This window comes from Marmota flaviventris, chromosome 18 (assembly GCF_047511675.1).
Source record: "Marmota flaviventris isolate mMarFla1 chromosome 18, mMarFla1.hap1, whole genome shotgun sequence".
Classification (NCBI taxonomy): Eukaryota; Metazoa; Chordata; class Mammalia; order Rodentia; family Sciuridae; genus Marmota; species Marmota flaviventris.
The window spans coordinates 11,731,438-11,754,349 of NC_092515.1; the positions used below are offsets into that span (position 1 = coordinate 11,731,438).

Below are 22,912 nucleotides of genomic sequence, written 5' to 3' on the forward strand. Positions count from 1 at the left end.
TAGATGTTCCCATGGCCAATAAGCACATGACAAGATGCTCAGTGTCATTAGTCACTATAGAAACAAATCAAAATCACAATGACATCTGACAAAATCACAATGACTCCACACCTTCCTACATTAGCCCAGGGACTCTGAAGCGCTGTGGAGAACACTTGGGCACTTCCTGCCAGAGCCAGGCAGAAGCCCATCCACCCAGCACTCCCACGGCTGGGCACATGCCCACAGGATGGGAAACAGGGACTGCCATAGCTCCCCCAGGCTAAGGCTCGCCACACCATTCTTCACAACAGGCAGGTGTGGAAACAACCCCGTGTCCATCAACAGAGGAATACATAAATAAACATGGCTTACACATATGTTGGATTATTAATTATCCATGAAAAATAAAGTTCTGATGCACACTACAATCTAGGTAAACCTGAAAACATGACTAAACAAGAAGCAAAATGGTATGTGGTTATATAATTTCATTTATATGAAATATCTGGAATAGGCAAATTCATAGAGATAGGAAATAGATTCAGGGTTACCTGAGGCTACGGGGTCCTGAGAATTGATTGCTTAATGGTTAGAGTTTTAGTGCAGGTAATGAAAAAATCCTGGAAATAGTAGTAGTTGTTATATATTTGAATGGAATTGTGGCATGTATTTGCACATTTAAAAGGGCTAATATAGTACATTTTTATTATAAATATTTCCCAACAAAAAGTCTTCAGGAAAGATGTATAAAATACACCCATTCTGCTCAGATTTTTTTTTGGTGTGTGTGTGTGTGTGTGAGAGAGAGAGAGAGAGAGAGAGAGAGAGAGAGAGAGAGAGAGAGAGAGATAGGTATGCGGGACTAGGGATTGGCCCCAGGGGCACTCTACCACTGGACTTTCATTTTTTATTTTGAGACAAGATTTCACTAAGTTGCCCAGGATGGCCTCAAACTAGCGATCCTCCTGCCTCTGCCTCCTGAACATCTGGGATGAGAGACTGTGTTATGCATCTGGCCAAATAATCTTCAAAATACTCACATGAAAACCCCGCAGGCCCTTTGGGCTAAGATCCAAAGATTTAAAGACAAGAAACAAACCAGCCAACTGCAGACCCAGCTCACAAAGCCAGTGCTTACACCCCAAGCCTCAAGAGACACTTCTGGAGGCCCTTCCTTTGAACCCTCAGGAACAGATGGCCCCTCCTGAGGCTGCCCATCCCCTGGGTGTACAGTTCTCCTACTCTGGAGCAGGAGTCCCCAGGACAGCTCCCGTCCTCTCACTAGACTCACCCTGTGTTGGACAGAAAATCTGGGGACCCTCAGTGAACAGGACCCACCCTGCAGCTTGTAGGTCAGAGCTACCTGTGACCAGGGTCAGGGTCAGCTCTCACCATTTGGACCCTGGGCAGTATGCCTGCTACCGTCCCTGACACTGGCCACAGTTCTCCTCATGACCACCAGGGGGCGACATGGGACTCACAGTCAACACTTGGCAAATGGATTCTGACACTTGGACCAGGCTTTGGCTCAGGAGGTGGAAATGTGGCCTGATTTCCATCCCCAATAGGCCAGGGAGACTCCCACGAACCTCCTCGGCTCCCACCCCCCACTCCTTCCTGGGCCTGTGAGGACCCTGAGCTGCCAGAGGTCTCTGAGGAAGCCCTTACCTCCTGGCATCACCCATAGAAAAAGTCAGGGTGACCACAGGAGAATCACTAGATAGAGGACAGAGGCCACCCAAGGAAGGCATGGGCAGGCCTGAGACACAGCTCTACCAAAAAAAATGGAGAGGGAGGGTCTCCTTAAAACCACTCCCTGAGGACCACAGAGCCTACGGTCACCTACGTGCACTACCACAGTCCTCCCCCCCAGAACAGAAAGCTTATGAAGTCCTGAGATAGCCACTCAGAGGCCAAGCTGGAGACCCCAGGGGCTCCCTGTGTGGTGCTGAGAGCCCTGAGGCCAGGACACAGCTGAGGCCAGTGCTGGGTGAGCCACTTCTCTCAGGGGACAGCGTCCCCACCTGCCTTGCTCCTCAGGGTGTGGCATGCAGTAGTGAAACCCAACAGGGAAAGCAGAAGGGACAGGAGGCAGGACTGAGAGGGAGGGGACAGAGAGGTTCCTCCACAGAGACCCCGCCCCCAGCCCTGTGACCCAGGAAAGTGCTCCTGCCCTGGGAGGAGGCTGAGCTCAGAGAGGAGCAGGCAGCAGGGCTGAGTGGCCTGGACCTGGGCTTCCCAGCGGGTCTCAGTGAAGCTCCTTCCACAGAGGGGACAGAGCAGCAGGGACCATGCAGCCCCCCTCAGCCTGTCCCTGCAGAGGGGGCATCCCCTGGCAGGGGATCCTGCTGGCAGGTAAGAGGGGACAGTTCCCTGAAAGAGGGTGGGAGGTGGAGCACAGTCTTGCTGGTGCCCTCTGGGGAGGACATGACCCTCACAGGGGACACAGGGCTTCATGGGGAACCCGATGGGAACAGAACACAGAAGACAGACAGAAGCTCACCAACAGGAAACTCTGAGTGACCTGGAGCTGATGAAGGGGGATGGAAAGCTCAGGGGTTCTCTTTACTATGTTAATCACCAGAGGCCATTGTATTTTGAAAATCAGTGTGAACAGCTCTGTCAGGGCCACCCTCCAAATAGAAAGGCAACTAGAGCAGTAGACACTGTCTGCAGCCACCAGCCTCAGACATTGGCACAGACACCTGGATGCTCACGGCAGGGACACTGCTTCACCTCCCTGTCAAGACCCCCAACAACCCTCCATACAGGGGACCCAGCTGTGCTGGCTCAGGGTAGAGGCACTTTCAATCCCAACACAGCACAAACAGCACCCCCTCATGTTGGACCAGGACAAGGTTAGTCTGGCCCTGGCCAGTGGCTTGGCCACTCATAACTGTGTCCTGAGCCCACCCTGCTTTCCTCCATATGTTCAGGGGAGTCCTAGAGGCTACCAGGTGCAGAGTGGATGCTGGGAGCGACTGTCAGTGGCCCTGGGTTAATGATGGGGGGAGCAGAGTCTGGACAGAAACTGGGGTGTCTGTCCAGAAGTGGACGTCAGTGCTCAGGACCCAGAGCTGGTAACTCCTGAGAAGAAGGGACTAAAGCAGACACAGGGAAGTAAGCTCTGTCCTTTCAGACGTGGGGAGCTGCATTGAGTTACCACAGCTTCCAGTCCTGATGCACCACTGGGATCTAAAGATCATTGTACTCTGATGCGGTAGTGCCATGACTCATGACTCGGTCTCCCCCCACCCCCTACCCCACTCGGATAGCAAGGCCAGTCTTCTGAGTAGGCATACCCCTGGGGTTGAGTGACACTCAACCTATTCTTTTGTAATCCTACCCCTTTGCCCTGTTTGGGATAGAATGTTCCATGGAAACTCCCTTTTTTTGTCCCCTTCTCTTGCTCTGCCTTTGGGTGTGGCCTTCCTAGGTGTCAGTCAACCTGCTGACAACAGACATCAGGAAGCTAGACTCAGCCCCTGAAATCTGATCCCTTGCCTCATTTGAATGGCTTCTCCCCAATAAAAGGGTTCAGCAGTGCTCCTCCTCTCTCTCTTCCCACGGACCCCTAAGGTCAGAGGAGCCATCACAGGACCCAAAGAAAAAGGTATCTGTGTCTCTGTGTGATTATTTCATGCAGCCCAGGACACCTGGAGTGACCTTGAGTGTTTTAGTCGTGAGAAATGTAAGATCGGGCAAGGCGGGCAGCAACCAAAGGAGGCAGATTTAAAAAGGCCACCAAACAAGGCTTTATTGCGACTCCCAGGCAGAACTCCATCAGACCCACAGAGTGGACAGGAGGAGGGGCTGAGGAGAAAGCGCGTGGGAGCTCCACTGGACTGGGATTTTACAGGGCTCATGGCAGGAAGGGAAGGGCTTGGGACAGGAAAAGGGATTTTTAGGGTCCCTTGTCCCGCTGGAGTTGGTCAGGGGAGCTGGCTGAGATCCAGGACTGGCCAGGGGGTTCTGCTGACTGACAGGCGTTTCCATCGGTGCCTGATTGATGTTTCTTTCCTGCGCGGGCTGCTTTAATCTAAGTCACCGCCGCTGACCGGACAAGAAACATAACAGTCAGAGACCAGAACATTCCAGGTACCATCCAGCACCTGCTCACTGGAGTCTCAGCCTTGATGATTGTCCCTCACTGACACTGATGTCCATTCTCCCTCCCCCGCCCAGGCCCTTGTCCCTAGCCTCAGAGATGCTGTTCCCATCTACCAGGTGAGTGTAGGTGAGAAATATTTTGGCCCACTGTCCAGCGGGGACCCAGGAGCTGCCCCTCCCCACACCTTCCTGAGATTTCCAGGAAACAGCAGCCAAAACAGGATCAGGGTGGTGAGCAGGGGAGGGAGGGGCCTGGGAACAGGAGCCACTGAGCCCAGCCAGGAGCAGGCACAGAGCAGTCCCAGGGGGGCCAGGGCCTAGGAGTCTCTGATCCCTGTTCTCAGAAGGACACAGGGTCAGAGGACTCTTGTTTTTTTCAGGAATTACTAAACCCTGACCTGGACAGCTACTGCTGGGTCCATAGCCAAGCTCATGTGGATTCTTAGTTCCCACCAGACAATGCTGCTTATGGGCTGAGGGAGGGTCCCACTAGAACCCCAGACCCTCTATGGTGGCGCCTGAGCCCTGGGAGACTCTGGCACCTGGAGGAGGTGGGGTTCCCTGGGTTTCTGGAGACCCAGACAGGCTGCCCTGGGCTCTGAATGGCCATAACTAGGCTGCCCGTGCCCAGGAGCAGGGGCTCCAGGGAGAGGGAAGGGCCCCTATAGGTTACCTGGAAAGGCCTGAATAAAGACCCACTTCCCTCCTTTGCTCTTTTGGTTCATATGGGAACGTCTCTTGGCAGACACTCTCCTCAAGTTCCAGGTCAGCTCTCTCCTGTGTCACGCAGGGGAATCGTGGTCTCTAAGTTGCTCCCACAGGGTTTCTCTTCCTGGGAGACAGGAGCTGGGAGGTGGGAGCCAGGGCAAAGGTCAGGTCTGTCCACAGGGAAGGGTGAGGGTCCCAAGGCCCTGCAGCCAGCAGAGCACTCAGTGGCCCTCACACTCCAGGGACCCAGGGTGGCTGACTGTGGCCACTGATTTCTTTCCTACTCAAAGGCCAGTACTCAGGACATCTTCGCTTCTTCTGGGACATGGGACTGTCAGAGTAATCAGGGGACAGGGCCAGACCCAAACTCAGGCCCTGAACAAGGGCCTCAGGCATTGCCCGAGGCTCCAGCCCTGCCCTCCCATCACCTTCCCTGCCTGGTGTCTCCTCTGCACACTCCAGCACCCAGGGCAGAGGCTCAGGGCTCCCCACATGGGGCTCTCCAGATTCCATGGTGATGGGACAAAGGGTCTCCTCCCTGACCTGGGGCCCAGAATGTCCACTGCAGTCTCTTCCACATACATGGACCACTGCTCTGACTCCTTCCCTGAAGACTGGGAAGCGTGACGTTTTCCTGTAGGTTCACTTGGATCAGGCCATCACTTTTCTGGATATTAAGAGGTCAATGTACTAAAGCTCAGGGACACTCTCCTAATGCCAAGAACTGTCTGTGCTGAGATGAGAAGTAGGAAGAGACCCTCGGAGTGTCCAGCCTGACTCAGCTCTAGTGAGGCTCCTCTGCATGAACACAGCATCAGATCACACACGGTGACTGCTCTTGCCTTGGTGTCCTGGTGCTCTTGGTACAGACTAACTCCCACACAGTGGCTCCAACAGCAGATACCAAGGTGTCCATTAGCAGCATTCCTCTGTTGGCTCCACAGGAATCAGTTTCCTCACCTTTTCCAGCTTCTAGCTTCCCTGGCCTGTGGGCCCGACTCCATCTTTGAAGAAAGCAAGTGGCCCCTGAAGGCTCTCTGCTCTGCTTCTGCCCCACACCTCTGGCTTCTTCTGTCTGTCCTGCCTCCCTCTCTCACTTACAAAGAAAGGACCTTGTGACTACCTGGACTCACCAGATGGACCACAAGAACCTCCCACAATTATATTAGATTATATGATTAATGTGATTAATATGATTCAATTATATGTGATTAATATTTCCAGAATAGGCAAATATATATGACAGAAAACACTAGCGGTTTTCTAGGATTATGGGATTTGGGGGGAAATGGGAGAGTGACTGCTAATGAATATAGAGTTTCTTGTGGAGTTGATAAAACTTTTAAAATGGATGTTAGTAGTGGTGTACAATTCTATGGATACCTAAAACCGTTGAGTTAGACACTTAAAATAGGTGGCTTTTATGGCATGTGTGTTATAGCTCAATAAAGCTATTATAATTTTTTTAAAAAATTTAACCTTTATTTCATTTATTTGTTTTTATGTGGTGCTGAGAATCAAACCCAGGACCTCACTCATTCTAAGCAAGCACTTTACCACTGAGCTGTAACCCCAACCCAAAGCTATTATAAATTAATGAGAAAATGTTCAACAATTCTTAATTTTTTTTCCACTGCATGTATTCAGCACCGTATTAGATATTACTGTAATTTTTTTTATCAATAATACAATGATCTAAGAAACTCATGGATAAAGGACAGTATATTATGATTAATTCTATTTTTACCCATTCTCTTGTTCTTTTTCCTTCTGAAGTTTTCAGTCTTCTGTTATTTTTTGTGTATTTATTTATTTTGGTACCTAGGGGTTGAAACTGGTAGGGGCTCTTTATCACTGAGCTATGTCCCCAGTTTTTTTTTTTTTTTTTTTTTTGAGACAGGGTCTCACTAAGTCACCCAGGCTGGCCTCAAATTTGACATCCTCCTACCTTGGCCTCCTAAATCACTAGAATTACAGGCATATACCACTGAACCTGGCCTTTTAGCTATTCGTTAAAGACAGTAATAATTTTCTTCATCAAAGAATGTCCTTATTTTCCCTTTATTCCAGAAAAATGTTCCCCCGGCAACTGGGCATGACACGCCATTTTATCAGGCCAACCTGTCCGCTCCCTAGACATAGCTGGCTCTCCTCATACCTTCCACATCTCCATACTCTCATGGACCACAGGACAAAGCAGAAGGGTAACTCCACAACTTTATTTGGTTAATCAAAGGGGTCTGGGTGTTGATACAGCTGGATGGTCAGTACCTGAAGACAAGCAGGAGGCCTAAGAGAATGCCCCAAGAAGGATCTTGACTAGAGGGCCCCGCACCAACAGTCTGGGACTTCTGTATGATGTTGAGGACCTCAGTCACTTTGATACTTCCAATATGATGAAAATCTGATAAGAGATTCTGATATTTACGAGCACAGCCCAAGATGAGGAAGGTGGTATTGAGCGTCCCTATAAGGAAGAAAGGGAAGATTCAGGGACGTTTCAAGAGAGCCATTATCCAGAAGCTCCTCACAAACCAGGACACCTCCTTTTCCCACCAGAGACTAACCCACCAGGCACCTTACCCCTTCCTCCTTGGAATTCTTGTGACTGGTCCCCTCTACCCAGAATCCCATCTCCAGACCCCATCAGCCTCTCTCAGAGGTTTGTTTTAAGTCATTAACAGCACCTGGCATACAGCAAGCATTTGATAAACAAAGTTCCTCTCCTCTCACCTGCCTGAAATTTGAAGGTGGAACTGAAACAGCTATGGGCAACAGAGGGACAAGTCTCAGTGGAGACAAAATTTGGAAGACACTCCTCATTGTGCCTGCCCACACACGTTGGGCAAGTATTTGAAGAACTTGAGGTAGACTTAGCAGATTTGGCCTTGAGCCTCAGAAAAGGCTGCAAGTTGGTGAGGTTATTGCAGAGAAAGGTCCGGCAAACATGACTATAGGAGGCAATGGACACTCCAGGAGGTGAAACAAGGTAGGAGACTTGCTGATGATAAGATAAGCTTGAAGTGCAGCCTTTAAACCCCACAACTCCCCTTCTGGTCCCTGAGGAGCAGAGGATTAGAGAGTTCGGATCAGTGTCATTGGCCTCACCAAAGTCCACCCTTCTCCCTCATCCCTGTGCTTTCTGTGCCCTCTGCCCACCCCGACACCTTTGCTTCTTCCCCATGTTCACTCACTGCAGCTGCATGAGGCTCAGATGCTGAGGTCTCCATCTTTGTCTCTTTAACCTTCTCCCTACAGGGGTCCCTCTGCTCTTCCCTGTGTCCCATCCCTTTCTCTACCCCATACTTCCCCCTCCTCCAAGATCTGCCCATCTCCATTTTGTGCTGTTAATCAGCCCACACTATAAACAGCTGGGACCATCACTGCTCTTGCCAGTGTCCTGACATATTCCCAAACATACAATGACGTCAATATCTGGAACTCTAGTCCTGAGTGCTGGGAGTGGAGCTAGGGGTAGAAGAGTGAGCAGAAGGAGATTATTAAACCCACCCCACTTCACCTGACTCAATGAGCACTAGTGTCTCCTCACAGCCTTCTCTCAGCTTACACACCATGCTCCTCATCAGAAACCACCTCCAGTTATGGAAGGTAACAGCTCTGAATGCTGAGGCTCTTGCTTCATAGCACAAAAGAGTATCAGCCCCTAAAAAGAGAATGAACTTCCAGGCATCTGCCCCACATCACCTTCTCAGGCCCTGAGTTCCAACCAAGAATTCAGCCTTGGACCTAGATACCCAGCCCTCCTTCCCCAAATGACATGAATCCAGCCTCCCACCTTTTGAGGTCTTAATAGCATTCAGCCCCCCAAAGACATACAAGGTAGAGAAGAGATGGCCCCTAGGAGGCAGAGCAGATGCACAGGTCTCAAATGCTGGGGTCCCATGGTCCTGTGTCCTGTATGCTAAAAGTCAGTCTGAAACCAATTTCAGCGTGGGTTCCAAATTCAGTTCTTGGCAGTCCCTAAATTCTCTGTTCACCCACTTCTGGGTCACTGTTTCTGGAGCAGAAAGTTGACTGCATCAGTTACTTGAGGACTTCAGGAACACAGCCTCCCCATTTCCATGGTCTCCCCTCCAATCTAACCCATTCCCACCACATCAGCTTCTCAAAGCACAGCTCTAATTCTCCCACTTAGGTCCTCCCACTAGCCTTGGTCAGATCTGAAGGACCACTATTGCACAGGCTGTTCTCCAGTCAGACACAATGACAGCAGAAAAACAAATGGATGCTCACAATTCCTATGAGTGGAAGTCAATCAAAAGACTACTACACACCACTTGGCTCAATAAAGAAACTAGAAAATATTTATGACTGAATAATATTATAATGCATACCACACACGAGTACATGCCAAATCCACTGAAAACTCAATAACATCTGTAGACTAGTTAAGAGTATTGTACCAATTTCTATTTCTCACTCATATGCTATAGTTATATAACATGTCCCCACGAGGAAGCTAGAGGAAGGGTTCAAGGTACTTCATGTATTATTTTCGCAACTTTCTATGAGCCAATAATCATTTCACAATTGAGAGATTTGGGTGTTTTTTTTTTTTAAAAAAAAAAACAACATACCAAATTTTAGGATACAATAGTATTTACAAGTAAACCTATATTTTTAAATAAATTTATCAGGAAAAAAGAAACATTGAAAAATAAATATGTTCATGAATTAGCTCAAGAGGTTGTATAAGGAAAAATGAAGCACACACTCCCAAAATAAGAATAGAAATAAAAAGGATGGCAGAAATCAATGAAACAGTAAACAACAACACACATTATTATAAAAAAAAAACCCTAATGTTCATTCTTTGAAAAGATTAATAATATAATTATCTGGCAAATGTACTCAAGAGAAAAGATGCAAATAAAATAAGAATGAAAAATGGGAAGTGACAGCAGATGTTTTATAAATAATAAAAGTATCATTAACAACTCTACATTGATAAATTTGAAAACCCAGATGCAGTGAATAAACTTTTAAAGTAATAGAAAATGCCAAAATTAGCATAAGAATATACATAATGCAGCACTGGGAGTGCAGCTCAGTGATACAGCACTTGCCTAGCACACTTATGGCCCTGGGTTCAATCCCCAATAAGGGGGGCTGGAGGAATAGCCAAGGACCTCCTGAAAATCAACCAGAAAAAGTCAGCACCCCTGTAGGAAAATGGACCAAGTATATGTAGAGGCAGTCCTCCGACAAGCAAGCAAGAAAGGCTAACAAACACACCTAGCAATAATCAGAGAAATGCAGCCTCCTCAAACTGTACATCTCTTGGACTGACTATAATCAGGAAGCTGGAAACAGACAAGTTTTGGCAGCAATGTGGGGATAAAGGGGTCCTTGTGCACTGCTGTTCATGTGATGGTTGGTGGGATGGTGGATAGGGTTCTTTTCCAGATCCTGAGGAACAGAGGAGTTGAGAGTTCTGATCAGTGTCTCAGGCCCAACACAGCATTGCAGAAGGAAGTCTGACAATATTTAATCAAATTAGGTATGTAAATATGCATTTCTGGTATATCCTCGATACAAAAATTTCCACCCTTAGGTTTTTGAGGATACAAGCATTATTGTGATGGATAAGCAGAGGCAATAGGCACATCCCTTCCTGAGACCAACTGAACACACAACATGAAGGGATATACACCACACAATATCATGGCAGTTAGAAGCAACTGATTAGATGTACACTTGTGTATGTGCATGGGTCATAAAAGTACAGATGTGATTATTTTAAGTAGTAAATAATAATATCATGGGCATAAATTTGAAAATATGCAAAAAAACTCTACACAATTTCGGGACAATCCACACAAACCAAAAGATACACATTAAGCACCTTAGAATGACTGTATATAGGAAGGTTAGGGAATGAAAGGGGGAAGAAGGATTAGTGGAAATAACTAAAACAATGTAGGATGGGGTATGAAGTTCATAGGTCTTGCACGCAAAGAGAGACCAAAGCTGGAATCTTTATCCTGCCGCTTACCAGCTATGCGATCTTCCACAATTTGTTGAACTCTTGAGCCTGCTTTTTCATTAATAAAATGTATTAATAATATATCTTACAGGATCATTGTGAAGATTAATAAGATTATTAATATAAAGTACAGGCAAATGCTGAACTCTATAAATGTTGGTTCCTCTCTCCCTTTCCCTTCTCCATTTAGAGGATCCAATTCAAGTTGTTTAGCTGGCATTCAAGCCTTCCCCCACCTCACCACCCCCAAGTTGACCCCAAACAACCTTTCAATTTTATCTAATATGGCTCCCTGCACAGCAGTCCAGCTGGAGGTCACTTTTCAAGCCTGGAATGCCACAGATCCGCAGGGTTTGTGGCCCAGAATACTGCAGAAAAGAGGCTAAGGTCCACAGAAAAGAAGGGACATGGGAAGAGGAAATGAAGGCTAATAAAGGATTACATAGAGGTGTTATTCCAACCAGAGAAAATCGCACACACCAGCCCTTGAGGCAAAACGACAGGATAGAACAACCTAAGCACAAGTGGAGATACAGTCAGAACAGACTTGAAATGAAACCCCGAAAGAACAAAGGATGGAGTGGTCAGAGGGGATGCTACCCCTACGAAAAAACAAACCTACAGAGAGGAGAAGCAACCTGATGGACTGGAACCCTGCAGGGAGACAAAGGACCAGCAGGGACAGCACAGCAAAAAGGTAGGAAATGAGGAGTGAGGCACTCAAAACAGTGAATGAAAGAAAAGGAGACAGGGTGGGATGGACAGAGAAAAGGGGATCATACAGAGAGGATGGGGAAGGAAAGTGTGAAATGGGTGTTAGGGAAACGGGGGAAGGCTACCATTAAGAGTCCTGGGAACAGTTGAAATCCCTAGAGGCACGCAGAGGGCAGAGGGCAGAGGGCCTCGAAGAAAAAGTACAGACGCGCGTCTCTGGAGGCAAAGAATGCAAGAAAGGGACGCAGGTTATCAGGGAATAAATAACCAGAAGAAAATGGGTCCAAAAAGCAGCAAGTTGAACAAACAGAAAGAAGGTCAGACAGAGAGACAAGGGGTTCAACTTGAGAAGGTGAGACCCTGGAAGGAAAAAGGGAAATCACAGGTTGGGGAAATGCATCAGAGGCAAAGCATAGATTCGGAGTTGGGAAACCGGAAGAGAAGTGAAAAAGAACAAGCAAGTTCACGCAGCGAGGATCAGCAGCGAAGGCAAAGCCCGGAGCGCAGGCCAGAAATGAGACTGCGCATGCGCCCACAGTCTGGTCAACGCCTGGGGGCGGGGCCGAGCCTACTGTTCCTGGGGGCGGGGGGTGGGCCAACCTCGGTCCGGGAGGCAGTATTCGACGCCCCATTGGTCACCTTCTCCAAAAGAGGAAGAACAATCTAAGAAGGCAGGCCATGGGGGGAAGGGCAAGACTCAGCTCGACGCGCTATTGGCTGGCCTGATGGTCTGGCGCGCGGAGAAGTGGGCAAGAGGGAAGGGGCGGGCCATCAACGTACGGATCTCGAAGCACATTGGCCACCGGCCTGAACAGCAGTAGGCGGTGCTTGAAGCTCATTGGCCCTTGTGATAAGGGGCGGGAAAACCAGCGCGAGCGCAGCCGTTCCTCTAGCCACTTTCTCGTCCTTTCCCTTGGCCACCTCCTGTCTGAGTCTGACTCTGCTCTCGCGGCTGTGGTAACCACGGACCGGGGCGCGAACACGACCCCCCTCCCTGTTCCTTCTGCTCCCTCTCACTTGGCACTGGATCTCCCCACAGGCATCCTCTCGCCCTTCCCCTCGCGCTCCTCGTGCCTCTCTTCTCCCTTCCCCCACCCCGCGGGCCCCTGGGCGCGTTCTCGTGCCCTGCCGCCTCCCAGGGACGCTGGAGCGGGGCGGAGCCACAAGTCCAGTGTTTGGGGGGATGGCTGCTGGAAGGGGTTGCATGAGAGATAAGGTTGCATAAGGAGGGGAGGATGCATGAGATTAATTGTTATTAGTGGGTACAGGGGCTTAAGCACTGGGTGCAGCCACGACTGCACAGGTTCGCCTGAAAGACTGGATGCCTTCTAGATGCAGTGGAGAAATTGACGCCATCAGTTGAAGAATTTTGGTGTTGATCAGGGCCTCGCACATGGCTGGAACTCAGTAACCTGTCCAGTGAAGGAATGCGTGAATTAAAATAACTATTGAAAGTAGGGCAAGGAGCAGGGTGGGAATGTGGCTTAGTGGTAGAGGACTTCCCTACCATCCATGAGGCCATGGGTTCTATCCCCCAGCACTGCTCAAAAACAAAAGGAAAGAAGAGCAAGGAATTCATTAGAATAACGTAGAACAAAATCGGACTGGAGGAGTGTGAAGGGCAGACTGAATTCTGAATTGTGGGTATTGTGGGACTAAGAATTGAGGAGGGCATAAAAATATTTTTAGGGATTAGATAAATGCAAGCCATAGGATGACAACTGTTGAAAATGATGCCAGGAAGAATTCTTGGATGGAATGGGATGTTTGTAGAAAGGGGGTGCAGATACCATTGAGGGGGATCCTGGGAGGACATGTATATGCCTCAGACTGAGTTCTGTCATGGGAAAGTGTGTAGATGAGCAAGATAATGATGTCTGCATTGAACATATACCTAAGAAAGGCCAGGGCAGGGGGTTCTTAGGAAGATCCATGAGAAAGGTCATGAGGTGAAAGCTGAGTCCAGAGTGGTCAGGCTGGAGAACCATGGTGTGGCCTCTTCAAGGCAGAAGGGTTAGATTAGGGTTACTTAGGGGAGGGACCACATGCCCATCCTGAACTGCCACTCCTGCCCCTAGATCCATGGAACCCAGTGAAACACCTGCTGTACACCACTGCCCTGCTGACTCTGTCCTGGGAGGTGAGACCAGAGCCCCCCAGAGCACAGAGCTTATCCCCAGAAGAGCTGTCAGTCGCTCTCCAACCTGTGCCCGCTGCCGCAACCATGGTGTCACTGCCCACCTCAAGGGCCACAAGCGCCTCTGCCTCTTTCAGGCTTGCGAGTGTCACAAATGTGTCCTTATCCTGTGAGTATAAGGGACGGGAAGAGGATGGGCTTCCTCTAAAGGGTGGCTGACTTTTGACTTGCACCCCCACACACACTTTAGGGAGCGCCGAAGGGTCATGGCTGCCCAGGTCGCCTTGCGCAGGCAGCAAGAGGCACAGCTAAAGAGGCATGTGGCTCAGGGACTGATGAGGAGAGGAACAGCCCCTCTCAAAGCTCCCACCGGTGTCAAGAAAGGAGCCACTCGACCAGGGGTCCCCTGTGAGTGTCTCTGACTGGGAATGGGACAGGGATTTGGGTATAGAAAGCATAAGTGGAGAAGAGAGTCCTGCCACTGAATTGATATTTGACCCTGGGCAAAGTCACCCCAACTATAAAATGTGATCAAATGTTGTGAGGATACAGTGAGATCTGCAGGTAGAACATGGTCAGAGGGACATATGAACTCAGATGGGGCTGGGATAAAACAGAGGTCAAAAGAAAAGACTCACTAGAGCTCTCTGGTCCCTCACAGCTGGAAAGGAGAACATAGCACCCCAGCCTCAGAGCCCCCATGGGGCAGTCCCACTGGCACTGACACCTCCTGGGAAGGTAAGGAAAGCCTGTGCCCTGAGAGAGTAGCTCCCAGCCTAAGTCCTGCAGAGACTTCTTCCTCTGTGCCCTCAACACCTGATACTAGCCCCTACCCTAACTTACTGGGTAATCATGGGCAAGTCACTTTTGTGAGCAAAATGACAGTACTGGACTTTTAAGTGCCCCACCACCATTTAGGGGTCCTACAACCATCCCAGAATATACCCATTCCTTCTCCAGCCTTGTACCTAACTCTAACCTATGCCCTCTGCCCTTTCAGGAGAACTCCTGTGGGCCTCTGCTGCTCAGCCGTCCCCCAGAAGCCTTACCTTTACCCTGGACTCCAGTGCCTCCTGGCCCTTGGGGACCAGGGCACTGGCTGCCTCCAGGCCTCTCCATGCCACCTCCAGTGGTATGCCGCTTGCTATGCCAAGAACCTGCTGTCCCTCTACATCCCTTCCCTGGTAGGAAGATAGTTCAACATTCATTCAACAGATACTTGTGTGCCAGTTTGCCACTATCAGAAAATGAAGAGCTCTGCATTTTCTTACCCACCTTAGGCTTTGACCCTGGCACCTCCCTCTGGCTGCCCACCCACGGGTCCCTCCCAACCTTCCCAGGATCTCGCTCAGTACTGACAGCTCCTCTTTCTGGAGAGCCCCAAGGACCCCCTGGCCTGCCCCACACGTGAGTAGAGAAAGAAGGATGTATATTTATTCTGAGCCTGACTCTGTGATGGATGATAAAAAAGGAAAGGTCTCGGGCTGGGGCTGGGGCTCAGTAGCAGAGTGCTTGCCTAGCATGTGTGAGGCACTGGGTTCGATTCTCAGCACCACGTATCAATAAATAAAATAAAGGTTCATTGACAACTAAAAAATATTAAAAAAAAAAAAAAAGAAAGGTCTCAGGCTAATAGGTGAGGCAGAGTTCTCCTAACTCTAGTATTTCTTAGCTGTGAACCTTTGAATAAATGTCCATATTTTTCTGAGCCTGTTTTTCTATTAGCAAATAAGATATGCTATTACTTTCAGTTGTCATAATAATTAACAATAATGTATGCAATATACCTAGCCCAGGTCCCAAAACCTTGAACAAATAGCTATGAAATCCTCTTAAACAGATAAGATGAATTAGGATTGCCTGCAAAATGGAAGGCCACCATGACAAGAACCTTAGAGGCCAAGGAAAGAGGCCAGAGGTCATTAGAGAAAGCTTCTTGAAGGTGGGATAGGGGAACTGGGGGAGAGAAACCAGAATCTGGTAGGGCAGGGACATAATCTCAGTCCCTCTATGTATTTTGTCCATTTTTTAAAACTGACACCAATGATTTCCTATAATCTGGGCAGGAAAAACTGACAGGAATTTTCATTTTATGGAAAACAAAGGAGGCTAAGACAGTAAACAGGATTTAACCAGGCCCATAAAGTCCAGTGGCCCAGCAGCCTCTCAGCTTCCCAGATCAAAATGTATATATGTCTGTTTATGTGACTGATATGACCTGGCATCTCTCCTTGTTTCTAGATGTTCGACTCTGATACTCCAGTCCTGTGGCACCCCAGACTCTCTTCTGCTACAGCCACAGGTCCTGGGAAAGAAATGGCATCCAAGACCCAGGGAGGAGGTTGAGCCTGGGGAAGGAAAAAGCAAGGAACTGTAAAAGAACCAGGGGCAGAGGAACACCTGCAGGGTGGGCAGAAGTGGGGATTCCCAGTCTGCTTTTTTCCCTTTCCTTTGCAGGCCCCTGGAGCCTCTCGCCTGGCCTGGACATCTGCCCCCTCAGAGCGGCAGCTGCAGCGGGAGGCAGCTGAGACCCTTGTGGGTCTGAAAGATTCATCCCAGGCTCCCCGCCTGACCCCTTCTGTCCCCCCCAACCCTGCCTGGATTTCCCTGCTCCACCCCTGTGGCCCACCAGGTAACCTGCTTCCTGAAAGGGGAGGATGGAATAAGAATGGCACTAAATGGAGGTCACTAGAACAAGCAGAGATCAGGGATGGAGATGAGGGAAGGGGTTAACAAGTTGAATGTCCTCAGATCCTCTAGTATTCCAATGTCAAGGAAAATTAGAGAGGTGGAGATTTTTCCAATGGCATATAGCCAGACAGTGTGGAAGCATGTATCCTGACTCCAGCCCCAAGGTTCTCTCTCCAGACCCTATCTGCTTGCTGAAGTCTGAAAAGGGATTGAAGAAGTAACCAGGGTCTGACCTGGGAAGAGATGATAACTACCTTCCAGGGGTTTCCTTCCTGCTTAGGGAATCTTAGGGATGCTTTCACAAGGCTCAGTGGTGAGACCATAGAACTCTTAAGGAGTGAGAAACACTCAGTTTCAATTTGTGGACAGAGAGGGAAGGCTGAGAGCCTTTCTGTTCCAATAGTGGATTGGCTTAGAGGAATTGCTGCAATAGGGAGAGATGCAGCCAGATAGGCTTCTGATTGTGGAGATACGGCATGCTGGGTTTAAGAGTTTACCCAAACAACTGTGCACAAAGGGGAGCCAAGAAATGTTTCTAAACTTGGCAAGATATATCCCAGAGAGCCTGAGCTTGAGAAAGAAAAATATGGTAGCTTTAATGGAGGGGCTAGAGAAGGCAAGATTGGAGGTGAGGAAATCAGCAAGAGGAGGTCTGTGCAGTTAGCAGGTGAACAAGGGTGAGGTGGAGCAGATGAGGTAAACAGAGATCTGCTGGGAGGGGAAACGGATATGATCAGGTTCTACCTTTTCCTGCCTGTAGCTCCTGCTGGAGGAAGAGGATTCCAACCTGTCGGCCCCTCTCTCCGACCCAGCCCAGCTCCTTCAGTATCTCTGCATATTGGGCGCCTGGGGTCCATCTCCCTTCTGAGTTAAAAGCCCAGAGGTGGAGGCTGCCTCACTGGGGCAGGAAACCAATAGCCCACAGGCACTGCATATTTGGTATTTTACTTACAGATTTTTGCATGGAATTTAATATAGTACAAGCTTCAGGATTTTTTTTTAAAGCTTTCAGGTGCTTTGTTAGCTTTCAGTTCCTTTTATAGTGTGGGCATTTCCTTGGCCAAAGATGGATATTTTCATACCCTTCCTTGGGTCTTAGGATCTTTTTAAGTATCCAAGAAACAAAGAGTTGTGCAGTTTAAGCTGACCAGTATCTAAATACTTTTCTGCATGAGTTCTTGTTCTGTATATACCTATGCACTCATGTCTGCTCCATGCATATGAAAACAGGAGAGTACTTTCATTATGTGTCTAGGTTTGTGTGAATAAGCAAAAAATAAACATTTGTTGTTTTAAGTACTGAGATTTGGGGATTATCTGTTACTATAGCCTAACCTTGTCTATCCTGACTGACAGAAAGGACTTGTTCAATTCACCTCTCATAATGAAAATCAGTTATTTAAGATTTACTACAAGGACTGAGCCTTGCATGCCTGAGGCTCTGGATATATCCCCAGTACCACGAAAAAATACCACAAATAAGGACTGAGGTTGTGGCTCAGTGGTAGAGTGCTTGCCTAGCATGTGTGAGGCCCTGGGTTTGATTCTCAGCATCACATATAAATAAAGGTCCACTGGCAACTAAAAAATATTTTTTTAAAATACCACAAATAAGCACAAACTTGGAATTCTTATTATGACCATATAACAGTTTCCTGCTGTCCAGAGGGCAATAAATTGAAATACCTACAGGACTGAGCAGACCATATAAACGAGTTAAAAGGGGGAGGTAAAGGCTAGCAAACTGAAAATACATGCTTTACTTAAAGGGGCAGACATTTTTGGCCCTAGTGGATTGTTGCCAGGCAGAAACATGGGCTCAGAGTTGCCACATCTTCTGATTTTTCAAATAAAATTGAGAAACTTTTTTTTTATGTTCAACATCTTAATTTTTTTAATGTTGGCACATTTTTCTTCTTTATATCTTATGTGGGCCAAATAAAACATACCCAAAGGCCAGCTTTGGTCAATGGAATGTCAATTTGATGCTAAACTAAGATGACATTTTCCAGATGGAGAAACTGAGGCCAATCAGGACAGGAAGCACCAAGTTAGTCTTTATCAAAAAGAGTTTTTCCTGAACTAGGGAGGTTTCTGTGTCTAAGCTTGGAAGAATTCTTCCAAACAATCATTACCATTTATTAAGTATTCACTATATTTGATACACGTATATCCTAACAGTAACTCAGTAAGTTGTGAATTACTTCCATTTTATTAATAAAAGAAGAGGCTAAAAGAAGTAAAGTGACTTGCTTGAAATTTTAGGGAAATTTTCTAAGCAATACTCGGGAGGATTCCTTCTCCTTTCCAGTCCTCAAATGAATTAATAGATAATTTTTATAAAGCACAGAATCTTATCTCCAGGGGATAGACATGAATCAAAGTTTTTCAAAAATGTCTTGCTTTTTCTACTCAAGCTATCATTAATAAGAGCTTACCTACATTTGTTTCTTAGTCTTCTGCTGTTGAGTCTCCTTGAGATGTTCCAAACTTATGAAGACCTATGAGCTACGCTATTCTAAAGATATGCAGACCTGGAGACCCTATCCATACCCACCCTTAGAAGGGGCAGACAGAAAGTTCAAAGGACATGCCTGGTCACTGACTGTTTTTCCTGATGTTACCTATGCCCCTTTTTACTCTTTTTATTTATTGGTAGTGATGATGTCCAATTACAGCTTGTTCTTATTTAGGGCCTTACAAAGGTGGCCCCTAACAGATTACAGAGTGACAAACCTGCAACACTTCTCAGGAGACCTTGCAAGATATCAAAAGAACTGAAGTCCACTTGACATCTTCCTTTACTCCCTAGTTATAACTTAGATATATGATTGCCCTTTAATAGACCTGCCTAAGCCTTGCTGTGCCATGCTTTCCCAGTGACAGAAGTCACAAAGCAGGGAATCACTGTTACTCAGACTATGCTAAGACTTTGCTACTCAGGGCTGACCAAGGGTCCCCAGTATGCCAGGGTCACTCATTTGGGAAGAAAATGAGAGTATAATTTTGGGAAAAGGATGGCATGAGAAGGGACCTCCATTTCCCTGGAGCCCACCTCCCCAACAATGCTAATATTTTTCCAAATCATTAGTACCTCTCATTGGTGCCTGGAGGAGTCGGGCAGATCTCCTGAAAGAGGTCAGCCTTAGGAATGGGGTAAATTTAAGAATTGTTCATGCAGGCTAGGCTTGAGGCTCAGTGGTAGAGCACTCGCCTAGCACATGTGAGGTCCTGGGTTCGATCCTCAGCACCACATAAAAATAAATAAATAAAATAAAGGTATTGTGTCCAATTACAACTAAAAAATAAATATTTTTTTAAAAATTGTTCATGCTTCCACATTGCTACCTCTTTGAGTACAGCACTCTTCATCCACAGTTGAGAAAACCAGCCTCCGAGATTTTAGCCAGTGGACTGTGAGCACTGTTTTTCCTATACAACCCTCTTTCCCACTTGCCACTGCAAAGTTGGGAATGGTGTTGCCATGGTCCACTGGAGTACTGAGTAAGTCTCTCCCCTTCACATGCTCTCTCAACACTCTAGAAATAACCAATGATTTCAAATATGAAGCACCATTATACTCCTTTCTTTCCTCACAAGACCCTTCCCCAGAGCCATATACATTTTTTTTTTCATTTTGCAGTACTGGAAACTCAATACAAAGGTGCTCTATCACTTAGCTAAATCCCCAGGGCCCCCAAAACCTTTTTTTAAGATTATTTTTTTAAGACAGGTCTCACCAAGTTGCTTAGGGCCTTGCTAACTTGTTGAGGCTGGCCTTGAACTTGAGATTCTCCTGCCTCAGCCTCCCAAGTAGCTGGGATTATAGGAATGAACCACTACACTTTGTGCATCCCCAGCCCTTTTCATCTTTTACTTTTGAGATAGAGTCTTGATAAATTACAGAGGCTGGCCTGGAACTTGCAGTGCTCCTGCTTCTGCCTCCCCAGTCATTGGAATTACAGGCATGTGAAACCATGCCAAGCTAATTTTGTTTTGCAGTACTCTGCAGTGAACCCAAGGCATCAAGCATATAGGCAAGCACTCTACTTGTGATCCTTTCATCTCAGCCTCCCAAGTAACTGGGATTATGGGTATGGGCCACCATGCTGGGCTATACCCAGGTTTTATTTCAGGAGCACAGTTCACAATTCTGCCATTTGAGAATTCATGTTCCCTTCACTTCAGCCCTACTCAAACTTTGTCCATTCCTGACCACATTTCCAGTCCAAGGTAGCCATGATATCACACCACCTATCCTGTCCAGGTTATCCTCAGACCCTCGTTCCTGTTCATGTAGTGTTTTAGTCAGCTTTTTCACTGGTGTGACTGAAAGCCCCAACCAGAATAACTGTAAAGTAGGAAAGGTTTATTTAGAGGCTCATGGTTTCAGAGGTCTTAGTCCACAAAAGGGCAGCTCCATTCCTCGGGGCTCAAAGTGAGGCACAACATCATGGTTGAAGAGTGTAGTGGAGGGAAGTAGCTCACGTGGTGATCAGGAAGCAGAGAGAAAAACTCCTTTCTCCAGATACAAAATATATAATATACCCCATGGCCACACCCCCAATGAACCACTTTCTCCAGCAACAACACCCACATTCCAGTTACCACTTAATCCATTAGGAATTAATTCACAGATTGGGTTAAGTCTATAACCCAATCATTTCTCCTCCAAATCTTGCATTGTTTCACACGTGAGCTTTTGGGGGACACCACATCTAAACTATAACATGTAGGCTCATTCTGTAACCATGACGCCTTATGTAGTTGGTTTTGCAGCTCATGACAAATGTTCACATGTACACAGCCTTAAAACTCATGTCCTGCATAGACTCATGAAAATCCTAAGCTCTTCCCTAAAGCAAGATTATCCTTTTCATCTCTATTGAACCCATTAGTCAGAGTCCTTATGTTCCTTAGGGGTCCTTGCCCCCTATTTAACAGACCTGATTATCTTAAACTATGCCTGTGTCCATCTGTGTCCATCTCTATGCCCAGAATAACTATTCTCAGAGGACAGCACCTAAGACTGGGGTGTAACTCAATGCCAGAGTGTTCTCCTAGTACCAACAAGGTCCTGGGTTCCATCCCCAGCACGACAAAAAAAAAAAAAAAAAAATTTAAAACAATCCAGAGGCCAAGGCCTGTTTTCAGTACCTCTTTGTGAGATTTCAGAATATATGGGTAAAAAAGGTGTTTCCAATACCTTAGGAATTGTTTTTCCTGCCCTCAAGTCATTCTTTTAATGTAGTTTATTTTTTAGAGCAGTTTTGGATTCACAGCAAAATGAAGTAGAAAGTGGTGTTTATGGGGCTGGGGATGTGGCTCAGGCGATAGCACGCTCGCCTGGCATGCGTGCGGCCCGGGTTCGATCCTCAGCACCACATACAAACAAAGATGTTGTGTCCGCCGAAAACTAAATAATAAATATTAAAAAAATTCTCTCTTCTCTCTCTCTCTCTCTCTCTCTTTAAAAAAAAAAAAAAGAAAGTGGTGTTTACATACACCACTCTCTTCCTACATACACAGTCTCCACTGTTTCCATCTCTCTCAACACCCTACACCAAAGTGATACATTTTTTTTCCAACTGATGAGTCTATATTAACACAACTCACCCAATGTCCACAGCTTACATTAGGGTTCACACTTGGTGGTATGCATTTTTTGGGTTATAACATAACAACATATGTCTATTATTATAATATCAAAGAGAATAATTTCACTACCCTAAAACTCCTCTGAGAAACATCTATTCATCCCGCCCCCCAACAAAACCTTGACAACCATTAATCTTGTTAGCTCCCTGAAGTTTTGCCTTTTTCCAGGATGCTATATAGGTGAAATCATATAATATGTGGCTTTTTCAGATTGATCAAATTATACATATTAAAGTTTTCTCTAGAGTCCTGTCTTTTTTTTTGGGGGGGAGGGTTGGGGACTGGGGCACTGGTTATTGAATCTAGGGATGCTTAACCATTGAGCAACATTCTTAGCTCTTTTTACTTTTTATTTCAAGACAGGGTCTCACAAAGTTGCTGAGGCTGGCTTGCTAAATTGCTTCTTGCTCTTGAGTTGCTGGGATTCCAAGCATGTGCCAACATGCCTGGCTTTCTGTCTTCTCATAGTTTAATAGCTGATTTATTTTTAGTAGTAATAATAGTCCATTGTCTATATGTATCACAGCCTCAAATCTATTTTTTGGGGGGAGGGCTGTGGATCATACTAAGATCCTAATATATGTTAAGCAGGCACTGTACCACTGAGCCAAATCCCCAGCCCTTTTTAATTTTGAAATAGGGTCTCTCTAAGTTGCTTAGGCCCTCACTAAATTGCTGAGGCTGGCCTTGAACTTGGGATCCTCCTAACAGCCTCCTGATTCCTGGGATGGGAATACAGGCCTGTGCCATCATGCCTGGCTATGTAAGTGACTGGACTAAATCTCACTTGCCTACTGTATAACCACCAAGCAAGGTTATTTATTATGTATCTGTAAAATCTAACAGGTATAAAAATTAACACTAAGGACACAGTGCTGAGAAGCCATGATCTCTGAAATCATAGA

General features: G+C 46.9%; 2 protein-coding genes across 9 annotated transcripts; one reads left to right on the top strand and one right to left on the bottom strand.

Moving 5' to 3' along the window:
• The first annotated feature begins 2,120 nt into the window (after positions 1-2,120).
• Dmrtc2 (DMRT like family C2) lies at positions 2,121-17,645 on the top strand. Of its 8 annotated transcripts, none has more exons than XM_071604628.1 (10): positions 2,121-2,337; positions 4,168-4,209; positions 13,600-13,827; positions 13,909-14,066; positions 14,320-14,396; positions 14,659-14,842; positions 14,939-15,065; positions 15,900-15,960; positions 16,116-16,290; positions 17,110-17,645. In XM_071604628.1, the coding sequence occupies exons 2-10, from the start codon at positions 4,190-4,192 to the stop codon at positions 17,220-17,222; spliced, it is 1,143 nt and encodes a 380-aa protein (XP_071460729.1). In that variant the 5' UTR covers positions 2,121-2,337; positions 4,168-4,189; the 3' UTR covers positions 17,223-17,645. The 8 variants fall into 8 exon arrangements, with proteins under 8 accessions (XP_071460729.1, XP_071460733.1, XP_071460734.1 ...); XM_071604630.1 differs by lacking the exons at positions 2,121-2,337; positions 4,168-4,209 and adding exons at positions 3,419-3,595; positions 6,871-7,004; XM_071604629.1 differs by lacking the exons at positions 2,121-2,337; positions 4,168-4,209 and adding exons at positions 7,703-7,789; positions 10,215-10,321.
• Positions 7,065-9,961, bottom strand: Lypd4 (LY6/PLAUR domain containing 4). Its single transcript, XM_027945830.3, has 4 exons — positions 8,638-9,961; positions 8,321-8,464; positions 7,534-7,860; positions 7,065-7,267 (listed from the first exon to the last, which is right to left on the bottom strand). The coding sequence occupies exons 1-4, from the start codon at positions 8,702-8,704 to the stop codon at positions 7,065-7,067; spliced, it is 741 nt and encodes a 246-aa protein (XP_027801631.1). The 5' UTR covers positions 8,705-9,961.
• Positions 17,646-22,912: the final 5,267 nt, after the last annotated feature.